This window comes from Crotalus tigris, unplaced genomic scaffold (assembly GCF_016545835.1).
Source record: "Crotalus tigris isolate CLP2741 ecotype Arizona unplaced genomic scaffold, ASM1654583v1 scf7180000017536.10889498, whole genome shotgun sequence".
NCBI classification, from domain to species: domain Eukaryota; kingdom Metazoa; phylum Chordata; class Lepidosauria; order Squamata; family Viperidae; genus Crotalus; species Crotalus tigris.
The window spans coordinates 6,774,860-6,802,232 of record NW_024096460.1 but is presented as its reverse complement, the minus strand read 5'-3'; the positions used below and the strand labels follow the sequence as shown (position 1 = coordinate 6,802,232).

Genomic DNA, 27,373 nt, shown 5'->3' with positions numbered 1-27,373 from the left:
TTCAAAACATAATCTCCAAACATTTTACAAATTAGCAAAATACAAAAAACACTGTAGTGAGAGTCCAATATAGAAATAAACCAAATGGAAATGCTTTCACTACCCCAGAACACACCGTTTTCCTTACAAAAAAACAAACATTATTCCAAACAACAACATAAATCAAAGGGAAAGAGAAAAAAAAGAAAATCCAGCAAAAGGTTAAAATAAATCATCATTCAACCAGCCGGTCAACTTTTATAGAAAGCAAAATAAAATAAAAACCTCAAAAAGTGAAGTTAAAACCCAAGCATGCTTAAGGAAATGAACAGCAGCTATACCGATTTGATTAATAAATGAATAATAAAATAAATAAAAATAGGTGCACTTCTACACTACAGGTCATCTTGAACCCTGACCCTTACTTGACAGTGACAATGCCAGGACAATGTCTTCCATCTTTGCTTCTTTCTCCAAGCAAAATCACATGACTGTGCTTGTACATGTCATTATTAGGTCTTGCAATGGTATTGCCAGTGTGGAAGAATTGGCACCAGATCTGTAAAATGGGAGGGTCATTGTTCAAGATGAGCAGTAGTATAGAAGTGTACCATTCAAAGCAAAAAAACCTGCTTCTTCTGCATTTGCACCAGCTACATGATCACAGAAAACATGTTTGAACTAAAGAGACATTAAAGAAGCAGTGACAAGGTACACTGATAATGTCACACTCTATTGGTGCTTTCATAATTGAAACATAAACAAGCTGAAGCTTCTTTAAGGGAGTGCTGAAAGATGCAGTTAGCATATCAATATCCTCTCCAAGGCATATTGTCACTTTGGGTCAGAAGAGCTGGATGTCACTAGTCTTTAAATAATTGATATTATATATGAGTACTTTTAGCAGGGTTCCACAGATAAGAAATTGTGTTCAACCTATGCTCTCAGCTGATTCATCCAGGAAACCAATGTGGTAGAGGCATCTGCAGGATTGTACACCGTCATCAAATGATGCAACAGGTATCATATCATTGCATTGTAAGCTCTGCCTCTTTTGTACATATCTGACATCACAGTGCATACACAATGGCAAATGGGGATTATGACACAATATTCCTTTCGTCATTTATCCCTCTGCAGATACTTCTGCACCATGAGCTGGATATGCTTTTTAACCGAATTGGATGAATATTGTGAAAAATATATGTGTTAAAACACATACATAAATGTATTGAAACACTTCTGAAAAGAAGAAATGGCATCACAGGGCTTGACTGCAACTGATGAAATTTCTGTTTTGGAATAAATTTGAAAATGAGCTGTCATATGTAGTTGGCCCTGTCTAGAACTGCATATCTTAGGACAGCATCCAGTGTCCTAAGGTTTTGCCGGCTATATGTTTGGTTCCCAGACTGCAACCTTTTAATTTGTTCAGTTTAATTTGGTGAAAGCTATTCTTTTCTGAGCCTGAGTCAGCCTGCTTCCATCTGTTGTTGCTTGGTGTTATTGTTGCTCTTTTGCTAGGATGGTAGCCTAACCACTTCACATGTTCTGATTACAGCTCCATTGATTTGTTGAACGCATTTGAGGGTACAGCCAGCCTCAAAAGCCCAGCATAATTTCTGAGGGTTACAATAACATTTGAATCATTGAACCAATCCACACAACTGCATTTTGTAAGAACTATTAAAAGTACATTGCTGGTTTTGTTTCACATAAATTCTAGCTTGAAAAAATCTATAAAAGTTTGATTTGTAACATTTTCATAATTCTGAAGTTGCCATGTTTAAACTTTATCTACCTATTTGGAGATCTTACATCTGAAAAAAAAACTGGCATCGACTTGGCAAGCGTTCACATTCCTTCAAAAATCAGGACACAGTAGAATAACTTTTTGATGGAATCTGTCTAGTCAGTCCACAAACCTAGATGTTTTGAAAGAAACATGAATTGTACAATATTTTCCATCTCCTGCTGTTTACAAACCTCCTAAATGTAGTGGTGTTAATTATGATACCACCTCATTATCTTCTGCAAGCACTAGGCTGGAACGGTATGATGCAGCTGGCAGCTTTTTTTCAGCAATTGCCACAGTCTCTGTACTAAAATTACTTTGATCTTGTTTTTGTTCATCCGCTTCCCTAGTATTGTCTGAGCCAGACTATAAAAATGCCATTTTGCTTAGAGGGAAACTAGAGAATTCGTGGATTCTTGCAGAGGATTTTCCCTCTTCATAATTTATCTTTAGCATTATTAGTTGCCTGATTTGTATTTCTATTCATATTAAGGCAGTATGAGGTGTTTATGTGGGTACATATGAAGCTAACTTTTGCTTTTTGAGACAACATAGTCAGTACTAGATCCCGCTATCAATGAACTTAATGTCCTTAATGATTATAGCAGTTTGACCAAATCACCACTGTCCATGCATCTTGGTAATAAGCTAACAAACAAACAAAACTGTAGGTCAGTTAATTACAGTATGTGATTATGTTACTTCACTTATCTGCAAGTTCTGGTTTAACTATGCAGTACAAGCACATTGTTAGTTGTTATTTAGGCCTGCAACTTAATATTATTCCAAATCATGTTTCTTCCATCTTAAGCCTGCCTTTGACTAGATCTAGCGAAACTCAAATTTAGAATTAAGAATAAGTTGCCACAAATATCTGCAAGTTTACTCTAGTTTTTCCCTCCTAATAATATAGTGGAGTCTGATGCCTGGAGCCTTAAGAATCGGGATGGTTTCAGTCAAATAAAGTTCATAAACACAAGCAAATAAATAATACCCAATGAAGACTATAATGTAGAATTCTTAAAAGCATGACTTTCCCCATTTATTATCTAATTTATCTACTGTCCATCTCACTCACAGATAATACCCACTGTCTTTCTGTTCCATCTCTGATATAGGTATAATTATAGATTTCAGTTGATTGAAGAATAAAGCCAACATATTTATTAATTTACTGGATTTATAAGACCTTTTATTTTGTAGAACTGAAGGTGCACATATAATGTTCCCTCCACCTATTCTCCTTACAATATAAAAAAAGTGAGGTGAGTAAGAGAGAGCAAAAACCCAGAGTGAGTTACCTAGTCAGCTTCCATGCCTAAGGGAGAACAAAGTTTATTTATTTGATAAATTATAAATAAATAAGTGGTACAATGCTGTTATAATTTCATCCTCTGCAAGACTATTGATAAAAGGATTGAATAATATTGTTGTCGTGCCTCACAAACAAGCATCCATATAGGTAGAAGTCCAATTTTTACAATTGTATTCTGAGTTCAGATTGTTTTTTTTGCCATTTTCAGAAACTGTGTACTTACTAAAAATGAACAAATTACAGTAAAGTAAAAAAAATGGAGCCATTTCCTTCATGACAAAATATTCAGTATATATTTAAAATGTCTATTGTGCTCTGGAAACTACAAAAAGACAGCCATGATTTATAACATAATAAATATTTTAGAAATATTTCTTCTCTATGTATCTGTGTCAGAAGACATGGCATAGAAATTAATATTTTTTTCTGTTATAAAAGTTAGTAATTTTAAATCTCCATTACAGATGCAATTTTAATAGCAGCCTTTTCTGCTATGAGTTTATTGCAGATTATAACTGTTCATTTAAGAAAACACTTCAATTAACCAAGCACCACCTATTCAAGTGTCCTATGGACAGAACGGCTGGATATAAATCAAAATAACAAAAATAGCAATGCATTTGATATTTGTATTCATTCTTGAGTCTAGATGTAAATATCACCAGTTTTATAATTCATAAACCAGACTTCTATTTAACTTTACATTTTATTGAAGTTATGCCTTACCTCTGGCACTGACTTATTGTGCTTTATTGATAAAAATGCTTATTGGTTCTTGCATCCTTTTGGGGAATATGAGAATTGATAAGAATTTGGATTTTATTTTCAAGACAGTTAATAGGAAAAGGGCCATGGTATAAGCTATGACAGGATAACATTTAGTAGGCTGCTTGGCAGAAAAGTGATATTAAATTGCTATAATTTGGAAATGTCCCAATGACAGATGTACACAATGATCTTCTTGTGTTTCTGCTCTTGGCACATTTATTAGGTAGGTACCTTGTCATGTTCTCCTTTTGAAATAAAGAACAGATTTATGTAGGCAAAGCATTTTAAAAGATTTGATAGATAGCTTTGAATATTAAAAAAAGCCGTGCATTTTTGTTGCACTCTTTCTTACCTGCCCTGAATACTTTCCAAGAAATCCTTCCTGACTGTATTTTTTCTTAATGTTTTTTTTATTTACTAGAAACAGAAATCATAGAAACTCATATAATGCAAATGTTTGTTTCAACTAAAGCATGTTATGAGGGATGGGCAGGATGATGGATAATAATAGAAACATTAGATGCTGAATCAAAGAGAGCTCCAGTTTTTGTCTGAATTATCACAAACTATAACTACACAATTGTGAAGAATTGTTTAGTAACATTCTTTACAATACCTTTCATAATAAACAACGTTTCGGTATTTTATCATTGACATGGATCAAATCTATAAAAGAAATGTTTGTATAAATCAATGAACTGCAACAATATTGTGATTTTGTTCCCAAATTGTAGGAATCTTGCAAGCCAAGTCCTCCTCAGAAGCCTTTGCCAGCTAATCCTCAGAAGAACAAAGCTATTCAGATTAATACTGCTTCTCGGACAATGTTTGAGCTTCCAAAACCTATGCCTCAAATTGCTCCTGTCAGGTTAGTTTGGTTGTCTCTTAGTACGTTTCACACTAAACTCTTAATGGAAACTATCCAAATAAGGTTTTATGAGCATCATGATGCACAAAGTTGTTTAATTTTGCAATAAATATATCACAGGAGAATCAACTTCAGCATAAATCGAGCCATCACAGACTGGCAGTACACAATGAAAAAAGTTCCTTTTCTCTGCCCTGAATCTTGACTATTTAGTATTAGCAGGTTCTAATAATGTAGAAAATCACTTCTTGTCTCATCCCACCAAATCATAATTTTAAGACTTTTAACACATAGGCTAAAGAGATAAAAATGTCCCAGCTCTTCAGTGGTTTAGAGATGGCAATGATCAGAATAAAATGATATTCCAATATTATGATCACATTTATATTGATATCCTATTGTTTATGTATGTGTGTGTGTGTGTGTGTGTGTGTGTGTGTGTGTATTTGTTTTCTGAGGTTTTCATGGGTGTTTGTATGTAGGTCTTTGGTTGTTCAGGTTTTCTCCCGCGTAAAATTGGAAGTGTCTTGGCGACGTTTCAACGAAGTCCCATTCGTCATCTTCAGGCTGATGTTTTCAGCTTCGTGCTTCAAGGAGCAATGTGTGGTCTTAGCTGTTTCTTCCTTTTAACTGCCAGTGGGGGTATGAACTGATTGGGTGGGAGCTTGGCTGTGTTCTGATTGGGTGGAGGTGTGTTCTGATTGGTTAGGGGCTTGGCTGTGCTCTGATTGGCTGGGGAGTTGGCTGTGCTCTGATTGGCTTGGGGGTTGGCTGTGCTCTGATTGGCTGGGGGAGTGTTCTGTTTGGTTGTGCTCAGGTTAGTCTGAGTTGCAGGGGAGTTTAAGATGGTGGGCTGCCTTGCTATTTTTTGGCTTCGTGTTCATGGTCGTGCCTCATCTTCATGGAGGGTGTCAGCTTGCTTCATGTATGGATTGGAGGGGTTTAAAGTGGCTAATGATGCAGCTGTGATCTGGTTTCTGGTTTGTGGTCGTGCCTCATCATCAGTGTGGCTTTGGGTTTGCTTTTTGCATGGATGTGTGGTGGTGACATCCTGTGTGGTTTTTGTGAGTGTGGGTCTAGTGTCATTTTTTGTGTTAGGGAGTCATTTGGAAACCTGCCCTTATTGACAAACGACTCCCTAACACAATATCAGAGCACAGCCAACCCCCCAGCCAATCAGAGCACAGCCAAGCTCCCACCCAATCAGTTCATACCCCCACTGGCAGTTAAAAGGAAGAAACAGCTAAGACCACACATTGCTCCTTGAAGCACGAAGCTGAAAACACCAGCCTGAAGATGACAAATGGGACTTTGTCGAAATGTTGCCAAGACACTTCCAATTTTACGCGGGAGAAAACCCGAACAACCAAAGACCTGTATGTATGTATGTATGTATGTATGTATGTATGTATGTATGTATGTATGTATGTATGTATATATATATATATATATATATATATATATATATATATATATATATATATATATAATGAAAATATAAAATGAGCACCAGGGTAATAAAAACTATAAAAGTTTTTAATAAATTAAAACTATAAAAGTTTTAAAAAGCGCCAAGCTTTCGCCGTCACCTGCCGGCATCCTCAGGGCTGGCGTGCCAGAGAATGAGAAGGTCTTTTATAGGCGTGTCGAGGTCTGCGCCCGGCTCCTCGATCTTGTTATCGGGCCTAATTGGTTCAGCCGTGTGCAATTAACCTGTGCTTCTTTTCTCTTTTTGGTTGCGTTTTTATCCTCATCCGTCTCCAATTCTCCCAACTCTGGATTAGCTAGATGGCAATTGCAGTTATTTCGGTTGCCTTTATATTCTAACCTCCCCTTAGGCTCAGGTGGTAGTGCACATTCCACATTCTTTTTTCCACCATATCTTGTCCAGTTGTTACTGGAAAGAATGTGCAATGTGCACTACCACCTGAGCCTAAGGGGAGGTTAGAATATAAAGGCAACCGAAATAACTGCAATTGCCATCTAGCTAATCCAGAGTTGGGAGAATTGGAGACGGATGAGGATAAAAACGCAACCAAAAAGAGAAAAGAAGCACAGGTTAATTGCACACGGCTGAACCAATTAGGCCCGATAACAAGATCGAGGAGCCGGGCGCAGACCTCGACACGCCTATAAAAGACCTTCTCATTCTCTGGCACGCCAGCCCTGAGGATGCCGGCAGGTGACGGCGAAAGCTTGGCGCTTTTTAAAACTTTTATGGTTTTAATTTATTAAAAACTTTTATAGTTTTTATTACCCTGGTGCTCATTTTATATTTTCATTATGAATATTCCCAGGGTTCATATTTTTAACCTTTTTAATCGCATATATATATATATATATATATATATATATATATATATATATATATATATATATATAAAATTTAAAAATAAAATATAATTGAAAGTCATTCGAAATGAAAGACATCACACCCAATGTTCTATGCAAGAGTTCTTTTAAGCTATTCCTGTAATAGGCAGGGAGGAAACAAATCTAACTTCAATTATTCCAAAGGGCAAACATTGCCACCAAGAAAGGACACCTGCTATATAACTACTACCTTCACCTCCCCAAAGTGGGAAAACCACAGGCTACTTCTCCCACAAAGGTCATTTTGGTCAGGGTGATTCTAGCTGAAGATTGTGAAGATAACTTGGTACCAAGCTCAGGGCTTTATAGGTTAAAAGCAACAGTTTAAATTGCATTCAGAAGCTTATTGGTAATTAGTGCAAGCACTGCAGTAGTATAACATGCTCCTGCCAGATGTTAGGGAACCAATGTGCCACAGTATTCTGGACCATTTACAGCTTCTGGGCCATTTTTAAGGCAACCCCATCTAGAACCTATTGAGATAATCCAAATGGGTGGCCGTTAGGTCATGAGCTGCTGTTGCAGCAAAATCTCTTGTCCTGGGTTCAGCTGTACGCATGCATATATATACACACATACTCATCTGCAGCCTTCTGAAATTAAATTTGATGGTGCAGATAGATGGGATTCAAAAGTGGTCTATGTGACCTGAAACTATAGCATGCCCATCCCTATAAGTAGCAATTATTTATTTAATAAGTAAGTAAATATCTTCATAGTAATTCCTAATATTTATTAATTTATTTTGTTTTTTTGTCCCTTAACCCTATTTTGTTGAACAGGCCTGCACCAAAACCTCCACTTCAAGTGCCTAGGCACTGCAATGCTGCCTATATGAAATGAAAAAACCGAACACCATTTTTATTCTGAAAAAATAGAAGTTTGCACTATTTTTCAGCTGGAAATTAATATTTTTATATCAACCAATAGAATTGTTAATGTTCTATATCCCATTGTTTTAAGAATTCTGAGCTACTGCCTTTGGTGCTATACTGTGTAAAGGTGGTCTGCGTCCTTGCTCAGGTACTTATAAATTATTAATTTATACTGATATTTATTACAGTGCAGAGCACTGTAGTAAATATTATTTCATCATAATCAGGTTTTCCTAGGATGGAAGCCATTTTTATGATGTTTAAGCAGTCTTGAACCATCTTTCATTTTAAATTCCACAGCAGGCTATATAATACCTCTCTGTGTTTGTTGTTCAGTTTAGATCTGTTATTTGCAGGATGCTGACTAGAACTGAAATAAAATTGCTGAGATCAAGGGCCCAATGAAAGTTCAAACTTTTTTATTGTTTGCCAAAATATGTAGGCAAAATATAATTTGGGGGGTATAATTTAAAGGAAAGTGAAGTAAACAACTGCCAGTGCTTTTCCTATTGATATTCCATTAGAAAGATGGAAAAATACTATTTGCAAAAATCAAGGAATATTGTGAGATTTTCTCATAATTTGAAAGCAAATGCAACCAAAAATTCACTGTGATTATGCAAGTACCAAATGGAAGTTCAATCTACCTCTAATGAACTGTGCATATGGAACATAACCATTTTTGGAGAAAATAATACAAAATGTGATTTGTGCAAAACTCATCTCCATCACCATGATACAGATGTACGTTAAATATACACTGAATTATCTCTGAGGCTTATATACCTATCCCAAGATCAGCAGTTTTATCCAGTACCCAGAATCCATTTTTAATTGTACCAGAATCTCAAGTATATTTCTTATAAATATTTATTTCAGTTCTATAACATGTTAGTTCTCTGTTCCAGAATTAGAATGGGTTAGAGAAATCTTCAGATAAATTGTACTAACACAAGTTATTTCTTTTTTGTAATACACAGAAATATAGTTAGCCACAATGGTATATCCTAACTCACTGTACTGTAATGTTAAATGCCTGTTTTCCAAGACAGTGTACAGATTTTCAAATAGCTTTTAAAGTACTGTATATTGAATACCAGTTTAAGTAGAAATGGTGTGTAATTTCTATCATAATGCATTTTCAAACTTTTCAGTCTTCTCAGTGTTTATGTATTTGTATGTATGCAAGCATACATATATACACATCTACATGCACACAACAATGCACACGAGGCTCACACTTTGATGATTAGTTTCCACCAATACGGCACAAGGTGCTTGACTTTTTCTTACTCTGTGGTGCAACAGACCATATAGCCACAAAACTTATAGGTAGCTTTATAGTTCTGTAATACGCACCCAGTTCAGATGCTTACCTTCCATTTATACGATGGTTTCATGTACAGAATAGCAAGTAACTCAGCATGGGATAGGAGTTTTTACTTTTTAAAAACATATTACTATAGAAGTCATATTTCAAAAAATATTTCTTATAAACAGCTGTGCACAGTAACAAAAATGCATTGTTTAGACTTACGCACTAAAAGAAAAAATCAACACAATAAAATATTTTGCAAAAACCCATAACAATGTCTTGAGAGTACCGTATTTAGCACTTACAAAAATTAGATTCGTAGAGGTACTGCTTTGAGTTAAGCTACCATATTTCGGCTGAAAAATAGCAGATAGCTAGATGGCAGCAAGGAGACAGACAACTCATTCTGTTGTTGTTGCAGCTCTTGGTAATAATCCAAGTTTCTGCAGCCCAGATTTAGTAGCCAAGTACTGAGTGGCGATGACACTGATGGTTAAGACCAAAGTTAATATCTTCATTCATCCAGTCATTTGTCTTTCTCATAGACCCTCTGTTATTTTCACTCTGTCAGTGACTCTGTCATATCATCACTTTTAATTCTTCATCTCCTTATGTCCACTTATTTTATAAAAATAATTTAATTAGTTCTTATACCGGGCTGTTGCACGCCAAGAAATTTGAAGAATTCAACACTTAAAAAACATTTTCATATTTACCGCTTATGCTGAATGTTCTGTTCATTGGTTTAATGCACGGTGACTAAAGATGTAGCTCTGAAATTAGCTATAACAGAAAAGGTATAGGTTTCCCCTGTCCAGTCGTGTCTGATTCTAGGGGACAGTGTTCATTTCTTAGATGAGAGAGCCTTCATTACCTGAAGACAGCTCGGATCATCTCCAATCATAAAGGACCACAATTAAGAGGATAGAATTCTAGTGCTTTTTATGAAAATGGCAAATTTTGAGTTCATCTATCCCAGTACTATCTGCACGGATCACTTAGATTTCTAAGAGAGGAGTAAGATCATTTCCCATTTGTCTACCTAAAATTGAACTTCCCATGCCTCTATGTAAATGGGGGCTTTTTCATCTGCTGTCTGTTTATGGTCAGAAAGTCTCTACCATTGATTTTTCTCCCCTGCTAACTAGCAGGGGAGAAAATCAAGGCTTATTTCATTAGCAGCATGGATATACTGACTTACCATCTAAAAGATATTGTTAAAATTATTTTAGTCCAAACAGCAGCTGGGAAGCATAAGATAAATGTATTTGTCCTTGGTTTAGCAATTTTATAAAAAATAACTATTTTTATTGATAGAGCTACATTTATTTTTTCCTTTCTCTTAAAAATACATAACCAATTGAATCCCTATATTTTACATCTTTCCTATTATTATAAATTGACTGATAATATTATCTGTTAATACATCAAATTGCTTTTAGTTTCCAGACCTTTTCGTAATTCCAGTTATATATGCAACATGCTCTTTTCCAAAGTCACTAATCTTTGCTTCTTAATAAAGAGAGCCAGCACCTAATGATCTTTATTTCTTTTTGATACATAATTTAACTTTTCCAATTATTATGCTCTGTATTTAGGCAACAACAGCAGTGATGCCTATGAAGAAACCAGGTAAAAACATCCATATCTCAAAACAAAGCAAAATGGAATTATCTAGGAAACAATTTGGTTCATAAACTTTGCATATGTTACTATGTAATTATTGATATTTTAATTTATAAGACATTTTGGAAAATATTAATGCAATATTTATGCTAAGTAGGAAGTTATTGATGATTGTAAAATTCAGCTTTTTAAAATGAGATTTGCCAAGTGCTATTAGTATTCTTTATCTTTCATGCCTCTTGAATAGATTTAGGTTTTCTGAGGGCTTTGACCCACCATTCTCCATGAAAATTAATTCTATTTGACTGTCACTCAAAATAAATTCATAATTACTTATTAAAAAGATGACATTTATTTCATCTAGCAATAATCCCAGGAAGAGAATGCTTATAAAAATATTGAACTATGTAAGACTTATTCTTTCTTTGGTACTAACATTAATTTCCCATCATTATTTCCTTTCTATTTATAAAAAAAGTGTAAGCAAAACTATTTAAGAGATATAACCTTCAGTTAGAAGACTCTATGCATTCTTAGTGCCCCAATCTAACAGGCATTTGTTGGGTACTACTGCATGAGAAATAAGATCAGTCTGTGTAGATGACAGTTAATATTAGACTTCAGAACATGTGCAATGTGCATAATGTATGTTAGGCAGAGGTCAAATATATATCACAACCGAAATCAGCAGATGATCAAGTCAATTTGATCTTATCTAACATTTTATAAGTGAGAAGAAACATGGTTTTATGTGTCTGTTACTATTATTCTGTCACAAAAGGAGTCAACAAAAGTATCAGTAAACTGAAGAGAATTTTTTCTTAATTACAACAAAGCATATCAATCATCTTAATTTTATAGCTGGAGCTGTAACATTAGTATTTCCTGAAACCAAGTCTTCCAAGGCAAAACGCTCCTTAGTTTCCCAACAGGATATTTGTAGACCTCATCTGAAGAAAGCAAGTGCCTAGACCAACCTGTGATGTTTTCAATGGATGGCAGCAAAGCTTCCCACCATCATGGCTTTGTTGGTGTGCACAGGGGGCATCTTAGGATGTGCAGGATATTAAGCCATCGTATTCTTTCCAAACAATTGGGAACTCCTACAGCTTAAGAGCAAATCTCATGTCATTGGAAGCTATGCTTTGGGGGGGAAAGGGGATGGGTGGTTTGAGAATCTCCATACCTGGAGGTTACGGCTTTAAAAAGAGGCAATTCTCCAGCCCTCATGTTTCCAAAAGATGATTCGGTATGGTCATGATCATGATGCTGGACTTGCTTTCTGATGAACAGGGAGAAAAAGAGCTAGGGGCATCTAGGAATAACAGCCCTGGTGGGACTGATTCCAGCACTATTGTAGCCAATTACACCCACTTCATTCTGGCTGAAGCAGATCCAGTAAGAATCCCTGCCTGCACCCTCTATCTGCCTCTCAGATTCTTAAATCAATTCACCTAGTACTGAGTTGTATTTTTTCTGCCAAAAAGCAGAAAAATAGACTCTAAGAAGTAAAGAACAAGCTGTTCATTTGGATAAAGCATGAGCACAGCTGATTTTTTAGGTCTCTGTCATTAGCTCCTTAGTGCAAACATTTTCCTGGGACCGCATAGCTACTGTGTGAATCCACAAAAAGCTAGGACATCTTTAAGATGGTGGCAGCTGCAACAAGCACCCTCAAACTCTCTCTGAACCACATTTTCTACTTTAGATACAAATAATTTTACATTCCCATAAATAACTGAGAATTGGTGGGATAACTACATTTAATATAAAAAGAAAAAAAGCAATGGACATAGAATACCATGTCCTGTTCTGGATACTACAGTTCCAAAAAAGGCCAATAGCAAATTGGAATGAGTTCAAAAGAGAGTTATAAAGATATTGAAGACTGTGGAAACTAGCCCAATATACAACAGTTGAAAGTTCTGAGAAAGATTGATGAGAGATACACTACCATTCTTCGGACATCTAAAAGGAGGGATTTATTTTCTACTCTGCCAAAGTATAGGACTGGAATCTGTGGGTGTAAACGTAGAAGACAGCAGAATTAATAACTTTCAGGTACCTTCAAACTCAAATCTAAACTGATAATCTGTGCTTATATATTAACTGCATATAATATGCTGACTTTCCAGCAAATGAACTATAAGTAAATAAAAAAATATTTTTGAAATTAATGGTAATGCAACAAGAAAAGACAGGAGATTTGAAAGCAGATGCAGCAATTTTAGAATTACACCTATCCCAAAATAAAAAAAATTATGCGGAATATTTATTATTCAGATATGTTTTACAGCAAGTAATAGGATGCATGAGATGCAATGTGAGCTGCCTTTAGGACTCATCCTATGGAACAAAAAAAATCCTAACGCCATTTGTTCTTTACTAGAGGAATAGCAACTGATGTATAATTTGAACTGTTGATATTGTGATCCTTGAAACATTTTTACATTAAATGAAATCAGTTGTTCTAATTAATGTGTATAGGGTTATTTTAACAAAATAATTCTATATACTATAAATGTATATTAGAATCCAGTGCATTCATTTTTATGAAATAGATCTCTATAGTGGTTACAATTATACTTGCTTTATTTGATATACAGCATTATATTACAGTTTGTCTTCCTTCTGTCCAGACTTTATAAAAATTACTACAGTATGTCAATATATTTCAATATTAGGATATTTTCTTTTAAGTATTTTATATCAAATAAATTGTAAATACATATTTAGTTATCTGTTATTTTTTATTTTATTAAATGATTTTGCAAATTGAGATTTATTGAGGAAATAAATGTTTATTTACTCTGCAGTTCAAATAGGGCATACTTTATAAATCAAGTACATTTAAGAATTCAGTCATATATAGACCTATTGAGGAATAAAATTTCTTTAAAGTCTGTGATTTTTAATGCATATTGAAGTTATTTAATAAGTATGGCCTCAGAATGTTAGGAAAAAAGTAGTTTGGCAGCTAAATTTATCAATTTCTTCTTTGGCAGAGAAGACATCACACTAAGCATTTCTTATATTGTTCACCTAATAAGACAATATTTGTTGGGTCAAAATTCTATGCAACTCAGAGTGCACAGAGGTTCTAAGATCACAGTATGTCTTCAGAATAAAACATTATGTCTTCTTGAAAAATATGCCATATACAGTATAGAGCTACAGAAATAAGTTGGGGAAAAAGTCTAAATAACTATTTCATTAGAAGCTAAAGATACATTTGTTTTATATACTAAAGAATTTCTCAGTGCTGAGTACTGTGTTCACAACAAATATTGAAAAGAAGCTTAGAAATCAACTACTAGCCTTTTATCATTCTCAAAAAATATATGAAAATAATCACATTATTTCAATTGTAGAAAGATAAACAATAGCTTTCTGCTAACAGATAAGATACTAAGTTAACTTTTATTCAATGTGAAGGTGTTAATTGACAGAGTTGGAAGAAAATTAAAATGTAATTACAGCATTATCAGCCTGAAGGAAGAGAAGTGTTTATTAAGCTACTAATATTGTTTATGCTATTCATATATTATAATTTATATTGTGTATAAATTTGTTGCTGCTGTTAAGAGCTTGACTGAGAGAACAATAAATTTCTCAATGATAGCAAATCTTTGCTACTGTGATTGAAATAATGATTAAAGTCATCAGGACAAATGGATTTATCGGACATATTTATTTTTCTGAACTAGAAAACAGGATTAAAAAGCAGAAGGAGAAAATCCTTTGCTGCTTATTGGCTATATCTTGTAGCTATCTACTTCTACAGAAATGCTTTGACCTCAGAAAGCCTGAGAAAGATCTCAGGCTCTCTCTCACCTCTGTACATGAAAATAATTTAGACAAGCTAGATAGCCACTCTAAATTTATTTTCTCTTATTGCTTTGCAATCTAACTGAAATCCAACATCAACAAAGAAGCCTCAGGCTTCCTATCCCTGCTGCACAGAGTTGTTGTGAACTTGTTTTATATACCACTATCATATGGGGCTGCTGTTTCTAAAAATCTCTATATGGCAGATGTCATTTATAATGCTGCAGAGTATTCAAAAGAATATTATTCAAAGTGCATTGATAGTGTGAAAACACCCTTCTTTGGAGGATAGAAGTAGTAATGTCCCTGGACCCAGCTGTTGGAGACTTATTCAGACAATATTGCACAATTCACAGAAAACAATTTGGCTGAGACCGCCCCAAAGTGAAATTCATGTAGAGATTACCACAAAAAGCCTTCAAGCAGCCTTACTGAGCCTACCAGAAGACATTGCTGTTTCCGAGTTTTGAAGAGAAACACTTTCATGTCAATATACTTTATGAAGCATTCTATCAAATGCTTTACACAACCCTAGATATATACTATCAAGCTCTCTCTCTCTCTCTCTCTCTCTCTCTCTCTCTCTCTCTCTCTCTCTCTCTCTCTCTCTCTCTCTCCCTCCCTCTCTCTCTCTCTCTCTCTCTATGTGTGTGTGTGTGTGTGTGTGTGTGTGTTTAGTGTTCTGGATCTGAACTTTTATGCAGTTTCTAAAATGATAGGCACATTTTGAATATGATTTGGACGCACAATTCATTAACCAACTGAATTTGTAATTTTGTGAACATAAACCTAGAAAGCTTAGAACCAAATACTGTGAATCTGATCAATTAATTTTAACCCCTATATTTATATCAACAATATTAGCATCTATATATAGCATTTTATTTTTGTAAGAGTCATTTAATCATTTAAATATGGAAAATATCAAATATTAGAAATTATATTTGTTTAATATTGTAGAAGGAGAATACTATTGGGTGAAGAGAAGATCAAGGAAATATATTATCAATTGATATACTAATTATGGAAATATAAAAATTAATTATTATTGATTGTTTATTAACTATTATTAATTGTATATTCTTTTCTAAAAAAATTATGAACCCAGACAATGCGCGGTACACCAGTCATTAAGATTGTTATTGTAAAAAACCAATAAAACTTCTACAACAACAACAACAATAATAATAATAATTTTAACCCCAACTAGAATAAAAACAAATGAGCCAGTTTTGTGTGATGGTGAAAAACACCGAACTAGAAACCAGCAGACTGTGAGTTCTAGGCCTCCTTTAGGCACAGGGTCAGTTGGGTGACTTTGGGTTGGTCACTCATTCTCAGCCATAGAAAGGAGACAATGGCAAACCATTTCTGAAAAACCTTGGCAAGAAAAACCAAGGGCTAGTCTAGGCAGTCACCAGGTGTCAAAAACTGACTTGAAGACACACACACAAACACACACACACACAAATCAAATATAAATACAGTATTTGGATAATAAGAGTTCTTTGTACCTTTGAATCACTCGTTTCTGCTTGGGAAGACACTGTAGGTTGTTTTGTGTTTTTTTACATTTTTTTTTTTAAAGTGGTTTGGGTGTAGGGCTGAGAGAAAGTAATTGAGTCAAAGTCACCCAGCTAGTTTGGGTGCTTTTAACTGCAATATGTTTTAGCTCAGTGCTTTTAACTGCTGTACAAAACTGGCTTTCATAAATTAGTATTTGTTGAGCAAATTCTCTTGGTAAGATTTCCAATTTATATTCAGTAGACTGTGCTCATATTCTTATTATGATAAAGTCTCAAATAAAATTATTTGTGGCAACTATGCAGAAGTTGGGGGTTTTTTTCCTGTATGTGGAAAAAGTTAGGCCTTAACATTTGTAACACAAAGCTGGACCAAGACATTCTGAATCCTGAGATAAAGGACAAAGTGACCTTGATCCTACTCTACATTTAAAGCCAATTAATCTAGTTAAATACTACAGAATTTACTCCTACAGAATCCATCATGTCAGGCAGCACTATACATCTTACCACCAACACTCTGTATTTGTCATTTGATAGAGCTACTTTGCCTAATACTGTGGATGATCCTAGGTATATAATTACTAAATATTTCTCTAGAAGAATAAATCTCACCAGGTTTTCTATACCTTTGGAGAGTCCAGTGTTTGCTTTATGTTACTCACTAATCAGCACTACACATTTGTGACTACAAAAGTCTCTGCCAAAGTGATAAAATGTTTTACTTATTCGAGTAGTATAAGAAAGTCAAAATCATAACAATATTTCTAAAAACAACCACACTAGTTCTATTATATCACTCGTTTTAAATTGTAATTGAGAACCTTGACCTGCCCAGAAAAACTAGATCTTTACAAGATTAGAAAAAGTTTGACTTTTAGACTTTATTTCCTATTTATGTGCTTGGTGTTCTGATCTATCCTGCATCACTGATCCTTCCATAACAAGACAGTTTGAAGGATTCTTTCATGTTGCTTATGTTAAAGAACAAGTGAGATAAATTCATGTCCAATTACTATGGCAGAATCTGAATTTAATGATTTGTGCGCTTATGATGTAACATGGAAATTCTGGCATAAAAAAGGAAGAGCTTTCAAACTGTTTCCAAAAGTGGGTTATCTTTTAAGAATAAATACTGCATGCTAAAGTACAAGAGATGTTCAGTTGAATGCAGCTTGGCTGTAGTGGTAATGTTAATTTGTTTTAGCAAATGCAGCTTGAAGCAATATATTGAATTGGGAGATAAATGAGAATGGGCCAATTATTTTTCCAACTCTTTCATTTCCATTTTATATCGTCCGGTATTTATCTCTATCCCTTCGCAGAGGCACAAAGAATAAGGGGAGGATGCTTTACTGCAAAAATATTATGAAAAACTTAGACATCCTCTTATGCTATTTTATTCTTCTGATTAGAAAGAGCAATCCTGAAGATTGGTATAAAGAGTTCTACATCTCCAGGAGATCCAAATTCTTTTCTGGAGCCTGTCAGCAGAAAAGAAATGAGGGAACAGCAATATTTTTTTTCTTTCCCTCAATAGGTTTTTTTTCTAGCTCTAGGGGTTATAAAATTCCCCTTTCCCCTGTCTCCTAGTATACTGATGGTTGGTCCACTTATCTATCTCTATTTTCTTTCTCTGACATCAGAGATCCAAAACTGGGGTTTTGAATAAATTCTTATAAACTGGATGTGGCAGTTTCAAGGTTAAATCTCCTTCAGGGTTGGTCCTCCTCTCCCTGCCCCAGAGAATTTATCCTATTCTATAGTCATAGAGTGGGGGTGTCAAATTGCTGGCCTGCAGGCCGGATGCATCACGCAGAAGCCGTGCCCATCCCATTGCCGACAATTGCAAAACTGTCCCAATACATTGTGCGACATCACATGATGTCGCGAGTTTGACATGTCTGTCATAGAGGAATCTCTCTAAGCCCATAAGACTATACATTAAATTGCATTGTGCGTTGCACAATGTAAAACAAAATATAGGTAGAAAACATGCCCAAACAAATTTTATGAATAGGTTTTAGACTCAAAAGTCTGTGAAAATAATGGTAGCATTTCTTCCAGTGACTTTAGAATACAGGAAGAAAAATGGTTATGAATCCATTCCTAGTTCATTAGATCAAAATAATTATTGAATCCAAATGGAACTCTGAATAGATTTCAGATGGCTTGTGGATGTCAGTCTTTAACAGAAATAATATAAATGTAGCTGGTCACATTCATTCTCACCTTTAAACAGGAACATAGTCTTTGGAGAACACTCTACATTATAGATACAAATTCCATTTGGCCATGTAAGAACAAATTCATTTTTTCAATTAAAAACATTGATTTCATTAACGATTTACAATACAATTGCAAATAGTATTTTACAATACAATTCCAAACATCTAACCAGAATTTCATTTAAGTTCAATGGAATAAATTCATGTATAGTTCTAAACAGTCTAATGCCCTAACAGAGCACTCCAATGAATGTTTACTTAGAAATAAATCCCACTATAGTCAGTAGTATTCTCTCAGTCTTAAGTGTCTGTTAGGATGGCATGCTTATTATGGGGACTGTGATTTCTGCTTCAATTGCCTCTCTATATAAGTTCAACTACAAAACTCCTGGCTGATGTAAAGCTGCACTGTCCTTAAGTACTCAGAATGATATGAGCAGTCTGTAGGATTATATTCAAGATCCTGACCATGAGCTATTTCCTACTTTGTCAATTGTTATTCTCAGTGTGTTCCATTGCAGAAAATCTGTTACACTAAAACCCTGCACTGCAACTCCCTGGCATTGGTTGCTTCAATAAACTGGTTGTTACAGTTTGCTGCCTGATTATTGAAAAAACAGAGGAGGGGCAGGGGGGAATAAGCATATGAGAGGAGCAGGAGCAGGGTGATTTTAAAAAAAAAGTTTTTGTTGTGTTCTAGACATATTCCTTTAATGGCATCTATTATTTCCAAGCAGTAAATATTCTCATTGACATTAATCAGGATCATGGTTGAGAGAAGAGTTAAAGTGCCCAGATTCCATAGTTCCTATCCAGCTAGTGAAAAATTCAACAGGACATATCATGTGACAAACTCCATATTGAGTTGTGCTAATTATAACTAGCATTTGGGATTTAAAATCAATCTCCAAAGGATAGAAGAACATATTATTACTATAAAAACATCATTAAAGACAGACGGATTTAAAATTCAGATACATGTAAAATGTCAGAAAAAATCCTCAAGAAGGAAACATTTTAATCAAAGTGTCCAAGAATGATAAAAAAAACTTACAGGAAAAAAAGAAAACAAGCAGAAATCAATCTTCATAGTCTCAGCTTCCCAGAAAAAAAGATTAAGATGCACTTTCTTCAAATAACTGTGAAGGGGTAGATGCAAGATCAACAGCTATGTTGCTTAATTGCTTTTTCTTTTCTTCTATTATTGAAACCACACTCTTAAAAAAAGGAGAAAAATAGCAAGTTAATCACCAGAGAACAAACAATGTTCAAAAACTAGAAGTAATTCAAGTAAGATGGATCCCTACCTGTCTGTTCAAGCCTCTGGCCATGTCCAAAGCACCCTTACCAAACTGAAAAATAACACATCATACAAATGACATATTCAACTTACTCTTTAAATACTATGTAGGTAGGTATATGTTTGCAGAAAGAGAGAGAAATATAATACCTCATTTTTAATATCAGGATCTGCTCCATTCTCTAATAATAATGCAACCAAATCTTCATGATTATTTAAAGCTGCCACCTATAAGACAAGGAAAGAAATATACGTAGTTTAAAGTTACATGTTTTTCAATAACTGGGGAACTTAATGGGGATTTTCTGCACAAGACAAAATTCATACTAAATGCCACTAGTATATAAACTGAATCTCATATGTTGTTTGCCTTTTGCAATGAAAATATGCAAAGGTGCTAATGTGTATTTATTTACATGAGGGATTCCTTCAATTTCTTATGTAGCAAATTCAGATACGTACAGTAGCTGTCCATCCTTTTCTTAAAAACCTCCAGTGATGAAGCATCTACAATTTCTGAAGGCAAACTGTTCTACTGGTTAATTGTCCTCACTCTAGGAAGTTTCTTCTTAATTCCAGGTTGCTCTGTCCTTGATTAGTTTCCACCCATTGTGTCTTGTCCTGCCCTCTGGTGCTTTGGAAAATGACTTGATCCTCTTTGTGGCAGCCCCTCAAATATTGGAATACTGCTATCGTGTCACCCCTAGTCCTTCTTTTCTCTAGACTGGCCATACCCAATTCCTGCAACCATCCATCATATGTTTTTGTCTCCCAGGCCCTTAATCATCTTAGTTGCGCTTCTTTGCATTTTTTCCACATATTTTTTGTAATGTAGTAACCAAAACTGGATGCAGTATTTCAGGTATTACTAAGGCTTTGTGAAGCGGTACAAATATTTCATGTTAATGTTGCTAAAACGCTTACTGTATGCAGGTATGTACCTAATGTCACTAGAAATTGAGATCATTACATTGGACTTGACTTTTTAAGGAGGCTTTATAGTTAAGTTTCATTTATAGTCAAAACAGTTACATATGAAAAGAGTGTTTTAATCCCAAATGGCTTCTTCATGAGCCTCTCATCAATTTCCATTTCTTTTTTGTTTGTTTATATCCCACAGTTGTTTCTCTGCATAAAGTTGCAGAAAAGATACAAAAGAAATAGAATTCTCCAGAGAATAAATAGGCAACTCTTTTTCTCTTCAATGAAAATCAGTGTTTGTATTCTGTCAATAAGTGCTGTTATATAAGGAAACTGAAATAATACAGGCATTACCTAATATTAAAATGTTATTCTAGAGAAATTAATGAAATACTTAGGCATCAAGATTTCTTCCTTTTCTGCCTTGGGCATAAGCAAAATATCATATTCTTGACCGTTGCTTATTCTATTGCTTTTCAATTTTGTGTTTCTGCCAAAGACAGAGAAACAGGCAAGAATGGCCAATTTTCTGCATAAAAGGCAGGCCAGCAGACCCAGTAGCAAGAACCATGGATCTAAGGATTTCATTGTGGCAAATTTGGGCACTCAACAAAAAAATGAACAGAAATCATTAATGTGTTTTCTTGTTCATTATGAGTATTTCCAAATACACTGACTTCATTTACACATTCTCTTTGTAGTATACATTTAAAACATATGTATGTTCCTAAAAATGTAATTTGCAAGGTGATTATAACTCATCTATTCTCAAATAATAATATACTGAATTCCACTGCTCTCTAAGAATTCTGTTGATAGTTCTATAGAGGCAGTAAAATAGGCCTCTATAGGAGAGAACTGGATATTAATCAGCAACCATACTATATGTGCTACCTCTTCCTCACATCATTAAAGTACACATCCCACCTATTTTTAAGTGCAGATACTGTATGTTGATTGGGGTAAAAACATGACAAAGTGCCTTTTGATCTTTATAACATCTAGAAATGTAGCACTTTAGACAGATGAATTTCCAATAAGAAGGAGTAAGAAGCCTCATCCCATTAAAGAAACATCTGAGTCTACTCAGACTACTCTATTTCATGCAAGAAACCAGAAACGATATTTTGATATAAAATGCTTTGAAAGGAAAAATCTAAGAGGAATGAAGTCATGTTTTGAAAATGCCTTTAACTTGGTAATGGTAAGAAATAATGTTCTTATTCAGGCAACGATTATGTTTCTATGGACAAATTAGAGATAATACATGATATCTGGAGGCTTTCCACCTGTTTATACAAATATAGACCAAACAACTACCATGCAAATTTCCCCAGATATTTGGGTCAGAAGATTAGTTTGTTTTGCTCCTGTTGAAGGTTTTGTTTTGATGAGTGGGGTCTTTGCTTTATCCTAGCAAGGAAAAAGTATGTTATGTTTGTGCTTTTAACCATCCAGAATCATCTAGGTGATGTGCACAGTCATATAATTCAATAAATAAAATGAATGTTTTTACATTTACTTTGAAATAAATTTACTGCTTTTTGTATATAATCAAAGGTATCTAAGTATAGAATGATGCAGTAGTCATAATAAATAAAAAATTCAAGTGAACATAAATTGACAAACATGCACAAATCAAAGGTAATTATGCTCATATTATAATTCATTAGAAATGTTAAAAGATATACAATACTTTCCTTGAAAATTTTGTATGTATCACTAATTACTAATGATACCTAGGACTAATTAGTAATGACATCACACATAGCCACAAAGAGTCATGCTGATTGCTTGATTAAGAATGCAAATTGATATTCTTTAGTTTATTGTCTTATTTATGGGACACTCAAATGATCCCATATACTTTAACATAAAGAATAGTGCCTCTCCTATTATGGAAAATAAGCTATGACTGAAAACTACTTGTTTCACAGTAGCAAAGAGCAGGATAATAATGTGAAGAATGATGTAATGTTCAAGCATTTTTCCTGTGCTTGATTAAAATTTATCCATTGGTTGCCAGGTATTTATAAACCAATACTTTTTTCTTGGAGACAAGTGATAATCAAAACAGCACTGGCACATGTGCAGTACCAAAAAAAAAAAAAAAAGACTTTCTGTCTGCATCATTTTGAATTAGGTAGAGGATCCATATTTCCTTACTTACCTTTGAATCAATTGTGAATTAAGGTGGAATTAACAGTGAATAATGAAGTGAGGAGTCTGAGACCTAGGAATGTTTGGAACCAATGAATACTCTATCAATTTCCTTACTGAGAAACATTCTAACATGTTACTTAGCAATACAACATACCATCAAAGGTGTCTTGCCATCCTTATCTTTTACATTCACATTAGCTCCAGCATTTATTAAAATTGTGGCTACATCTGTTTTTCCTGATAATGCACATAATCTCAATAGAGGAGTCCATTCCAAGCCAGAGTCTCTAGGGTCAACCTGTTACAGATACAGAAAAGTCAGAGCAACAACATTATTCTGAATGGTACCTATATTTTGTATCTCCTTTTAAAGTTTGCTTTACACGGTCTTGGTCTTTAATAGCTTTTTCAATCTTTCCTATATCAAACATTTTGGAAAGATACAGACAAAGGGTCCACGTTAAATAAGATTTTGGAATTAATTATAAGAATCTTTCCTATGGGAAAATGCTTTTGTTTTGAACTCTCTTTAAAAAAATGATAGGATGAAAGTTTGAAGATTAGAAAATAGAAGGAATCAGATGGAATTAAAGATTACTTAAATTTTACTTACTAATACAGAATGGAGCATAATATTTAATATTGAACATGTTGAGGGATATTTTTGAACATAGATCAAAAAGTTAATTTTAAGAGTGTCTGCCTTTATATGTTTAAAGATTTTATGGTAGAAGAACAAGTTTTACTGGACAAGATGGAGACTAATATGAAAGTAGATTTAAAAATGACAACTACAAGAATGATATGGAAAACATGCTACACTGGATATACAAATGAAACTAGCTTATGTTTTAATAATAAAAAAAGGATATACAAATTTGTAAAAAAGCCCAAAAGAATGACATGAATAACTTTCCTATATTTACAAAAGAGATGTGTTAATGCTTTGAAGAATTTTGTGAGAAAGTAAAAAAGAAAAAATGAAAAGAAATCAAGCTTTAGGATAGGGGTGTCAAACTGGCGGCCCGAGGGCCGGCTGCATCACATGAAGGCCACGCCCATCCCAACTCCACAAAGGCAAAAAATGTTGTGATACGGCACATGACACAATTGAGTTTGACACCCGTGCTTTAGGACATTATTTGAAGGGACTAATGTTAAAGTAAAAGAAAAAATATAAAGTTGGTATATTTAATCAAGGTTAAAATAGATATGTTGCTATCTCTGGTTAACCTTTAATGATTATTTATTGATCAGAACTGAATGACAGGCCCTAAGGATTTGTTTGTAGACAAAGATAGAATATGGGAAGAAGAGATCATTGCATTTTAAGAGAAGGTGATAAATTATTAAAATTGTTTATAATTGTGATGAAGGGGGAAGCCATTTCTTGATATATTTCTTTTCTTTTTCTTTACTATATTCTTATTATTTTTCTATTTCTTCTGCATTTTTTATTTTTTTAGTTTGTGTTAGTTTTATTTTTTAAAATGTAATAATATAATTCTGTTTTTAAAAATCCTTAAAGCTGAAATTATTTTTTTTTTAAAAAAAAGGTACACAGGATAGATGTAAAATAGCTAAGGCAATAACAGAAAAATGATATGAGTTAATGGCATAAAGGCTCTCTGTAATGCCTGACCTCAAATATATTCTTTAAAAAGGCTGGAATATTTTGATCTTTTATCCTAATGATCTTCTGCTAACAGTACAACAGATTTACATTCTTCCATCTAACTAGCCTTTCATCCAAATGAATGTTTTCCCAAAGTAATAGGAAAGGAAATATAGCTATCTTAATCCATTTGGAGTTATTGTGATGTATATCACAGTCTAAACATGTCTAAAAAAAACCTAAGCATAATTAAACTTAATGAGGCTTATTTTGAAGTCAGCCTCAGAAAAGATTACAGCCTTAGCCCTAGATATACTGAGCAGTCACTTCTATAAATAAGTAGCTTTGTTAGATAAAACATCATTTAAATAATTAAATGAATTTTATTTTGTTAACACTGTAGCTTTGGCTTTTGAAATATGCCTCACAGTATTAAAATTATATATGTAAATGCTCTATCTTAAAATGTATGGGAGGTATCAATGCCTTACATCTATGGATTTTGCTCCTTTATCACAGCCTAATGTTCCACCATTCCAAAAATATTGGTTAGGGATGGGGAGGGAAGGGTCAAAAGAAGATTTGGGATCTAGAAGAGGAATGTAATGAAAAGGCATAAGTAGGCAGAAACAAATTGTGGGTGAAGAGATTTTCAGGGGGAGAGAGGACAGGGGTTGAAAGCAGGTAAGCATCCTCTTATATTTTAGTTTTTAACATTTAATCTCTGTTTATTGTAATATTTAATGTAATGTAAAGGAACATGGGAAGCATATAGATTTACTAAATAAATAAATATTTCCACTGCACAAGCAGCTTCTAGTCAAGCCAAACCAGATCACCTTATATTTTTCTTGCTAAATTAACATTACAGTAAATTAAAATGTAAATGCATCATTTTAATCTTTTAAGCTTCAAGCTTGTTTTTATTTTTCCATGTTGATAACAATGATGAATATTAATAAAAGTTATAACAGGTTTTCCACTAAGAAAATTAATCTAGTGGTAAGATACAGTCTAATTACAATAATTAGATTGTTATAAAAGCATTCCTACATAAATACAGATAGTCCTCAATTTACAACCATACATTTAGCAAGTGTTACAATGTTACAATGGCTCTGAAAAGAGAGTCTTACAACCAATCCTTGCATTTATGATTGTTGCAGTATTCCCAGCCATGGGCTCAACAATCAGGCACTTGGCAACCAGCATATATTTATGATAGTTCCAGCATCCCAAGGTCACATGATCTCCACTTGCTATTTTCCCATCCAGCTTCCAACAAGCAAAGTCAATGGGGAAAGCCAGATTCAATTAATGACCATGTGACTCACTTAACAACTGCATTGATTTGCTTAACAAACATAGCAAAAAGGGTTGTAAAATTGGGGATGACTCACTTATCAACAGTCTTGCTAGCAATGTAAATGCTGGTCCTAATTGTGCTCGTAAGTCTAGGACTATCTGTAATGCATTGTTTACACATGTATCTACTGATGCATTACTCTATCTTCTTCAGTATTTCATGTAAAAAAGTATGTACATATCAGAAAACACAATGTAACATGCTGTTTTTCATAAGTTACACAAATGTTTCCAATACCTTACAGCCATCCTGGATCATCCATTCAATAACATCACAGTGCCCTCCATCCGTAGCCCAATGCATAGCTGTACATCCCCCCAAATCCCTGCTTAGCCAGGAAGCCCCTTGGGATCTGAGATATTGGACAATATCCAAGTGACCAGCAAAACAAGCTGTCATTAAACTGTAAAATAAAAGTATTTGTTAAGGCTAAAGCACTCATTTTGAATTGCTGAGAGATAGAAAGTAAATAATTAAGTAACCCCTATGTTAGTCTACATACACTTCTAGTTAAATATTAATTTTCCTAGAAGATTTATTTTTTTACATTGTATATTGCTATATTACATGGCAGAAGTATGAGACAATCTCTCCATTTGTGAATTTAATCCTTTGTTTGGATTTTTGGTAACTATCATTTTAATTTGTTTCTTAGTGAGTAGGTAATTTCCTGCAGCCCCAAATGCTAGATAGCAAGAAATATTTTGTAGTATATAACTTTTTTAAAAAATGCTGGAACATCAGGTTTCTTTGCTTCTTCACATTAATATAAGAAAATAGTTATTTCATAGATGGGCATGTAAGAAGTTTGTTTATCTTCCTTCTTGACTTAAAGCTTCAGAAACCAAAAGCAAAATTTCATTAAAAATTAAAGTTGCTGATTGGAGCTTCTGATGAGGCAAGTAAACTGATGCCCACATTTTTTAATGCTCTGAGGATTACAGGGGTATTATAGCTGAAAAGATAACTAAATGTGACTGCAAAATTCTGTTTGGAATAAAGAGAGATCTGGAGATTGCCCTTTTGTACTCTGAACAGTTGATTTTTGTGAATAGACAGCCAAAATTGATGTTTTTGCAGTCACTTACAACTATCAACCATAGGAATCACAGGCTCCATCATGCACTGAGCCATAACTTCAACCTTTTATGGACTTCCTCAGAGAATGAGGATTCAGTTTGTATCTGCTTGTTTGAAAAGTAGGTGCAGTCATATATCCAAGTTTCCACACAGATGCAACATAGATTTGTTTCAGGCATTCTCACATTCCCTCAGAAATGTACCCACAGGCACTCAAATCAGTACTGAAGTGCCTGGCTAACTGAGCCACATCCTGGTATTTTTCAAGGATATGCTGATATCCAGAGTCAGCCTTACCCGACCCAATCTTTGTACCTTGGCAAATATTAAGACAGAGTGAAAAAAGGGCATTTACAACAGGAAAAGTAAAAGCAAATGGCCTACAGATGAGGAAGTGGAAGTGATGTCAGCAGACAATTAAAATCCCTTGACAGG

At 34.2% G+C, this 27,373-nt stretch overlaps 2 protein-coding genes across 8 annotated transcripts in view; one reads left to right on the top strand and one right to left on the bottom strand.

Moving 5' to 3' along the window:
* The window catches only part of ADAM12 (ADAM metallopeptidase domain 12), a 281,938-nt gene that overhangs the window by 252,403 nt on the left and 2,162 nt on the right, over positions 1-27,373 (top strand). For 3 of the 7 annotated variants that reach the window (XM_039344052.1, XM_039344515.1, XM_039344261.1), the window contains exon 22: positions 4,592-5,130. In XM_039344052.1, coding sequence (XP_039199986.1) covers positions 4,592-4,834 — 243 coding nt within the window. In that variant the 3' untranslated portion in view covers positions 4,835-5,130. Of the gene's footprint in view, positions 1-4,591; positions 5,131-7,880; positions 19,558-27,373 lie in introns of those variants that run through there. The other 4 variants (XR_005556825.1, XM_039344430.1, XM_039344344.1 and 1 more) reach the window with 4 other exon arrangements.
* The window catches only part of FANK1 (fibronectin type III and ankyrin repeat domains 1), a 38,944-nt gene continuing 24,586 nt past the window's right edge, over positions 13,016-27,373 (bottom strand). The window contains exons 7-11 of the mRNA XM_039344647.1: positions 26,096-26,261; positions 23,032-23,175; positions 19,944-20,021; positions 19,801-19,845; positions 13,016-19,710 (exon numbers count right to left, since the gene is read on the bottom strand). Of these exons, the coding sequence (XP_039200581.1) occupies positions 19,609-19,710; positions 19,801-19,845; positions 19,944-20,021; positions 23,032-23,175; positions 26,096-26,261 (535 nt within the window). The 3' untranslated portion in view covers positions 13,016-19,608. The remainder of the gene's footprint in view (positions 19,711-19,800; positions 19,846-19,943; positions 20,022-23,031; positions 23,176-26,095; positions 26,262-27,373) is intronic.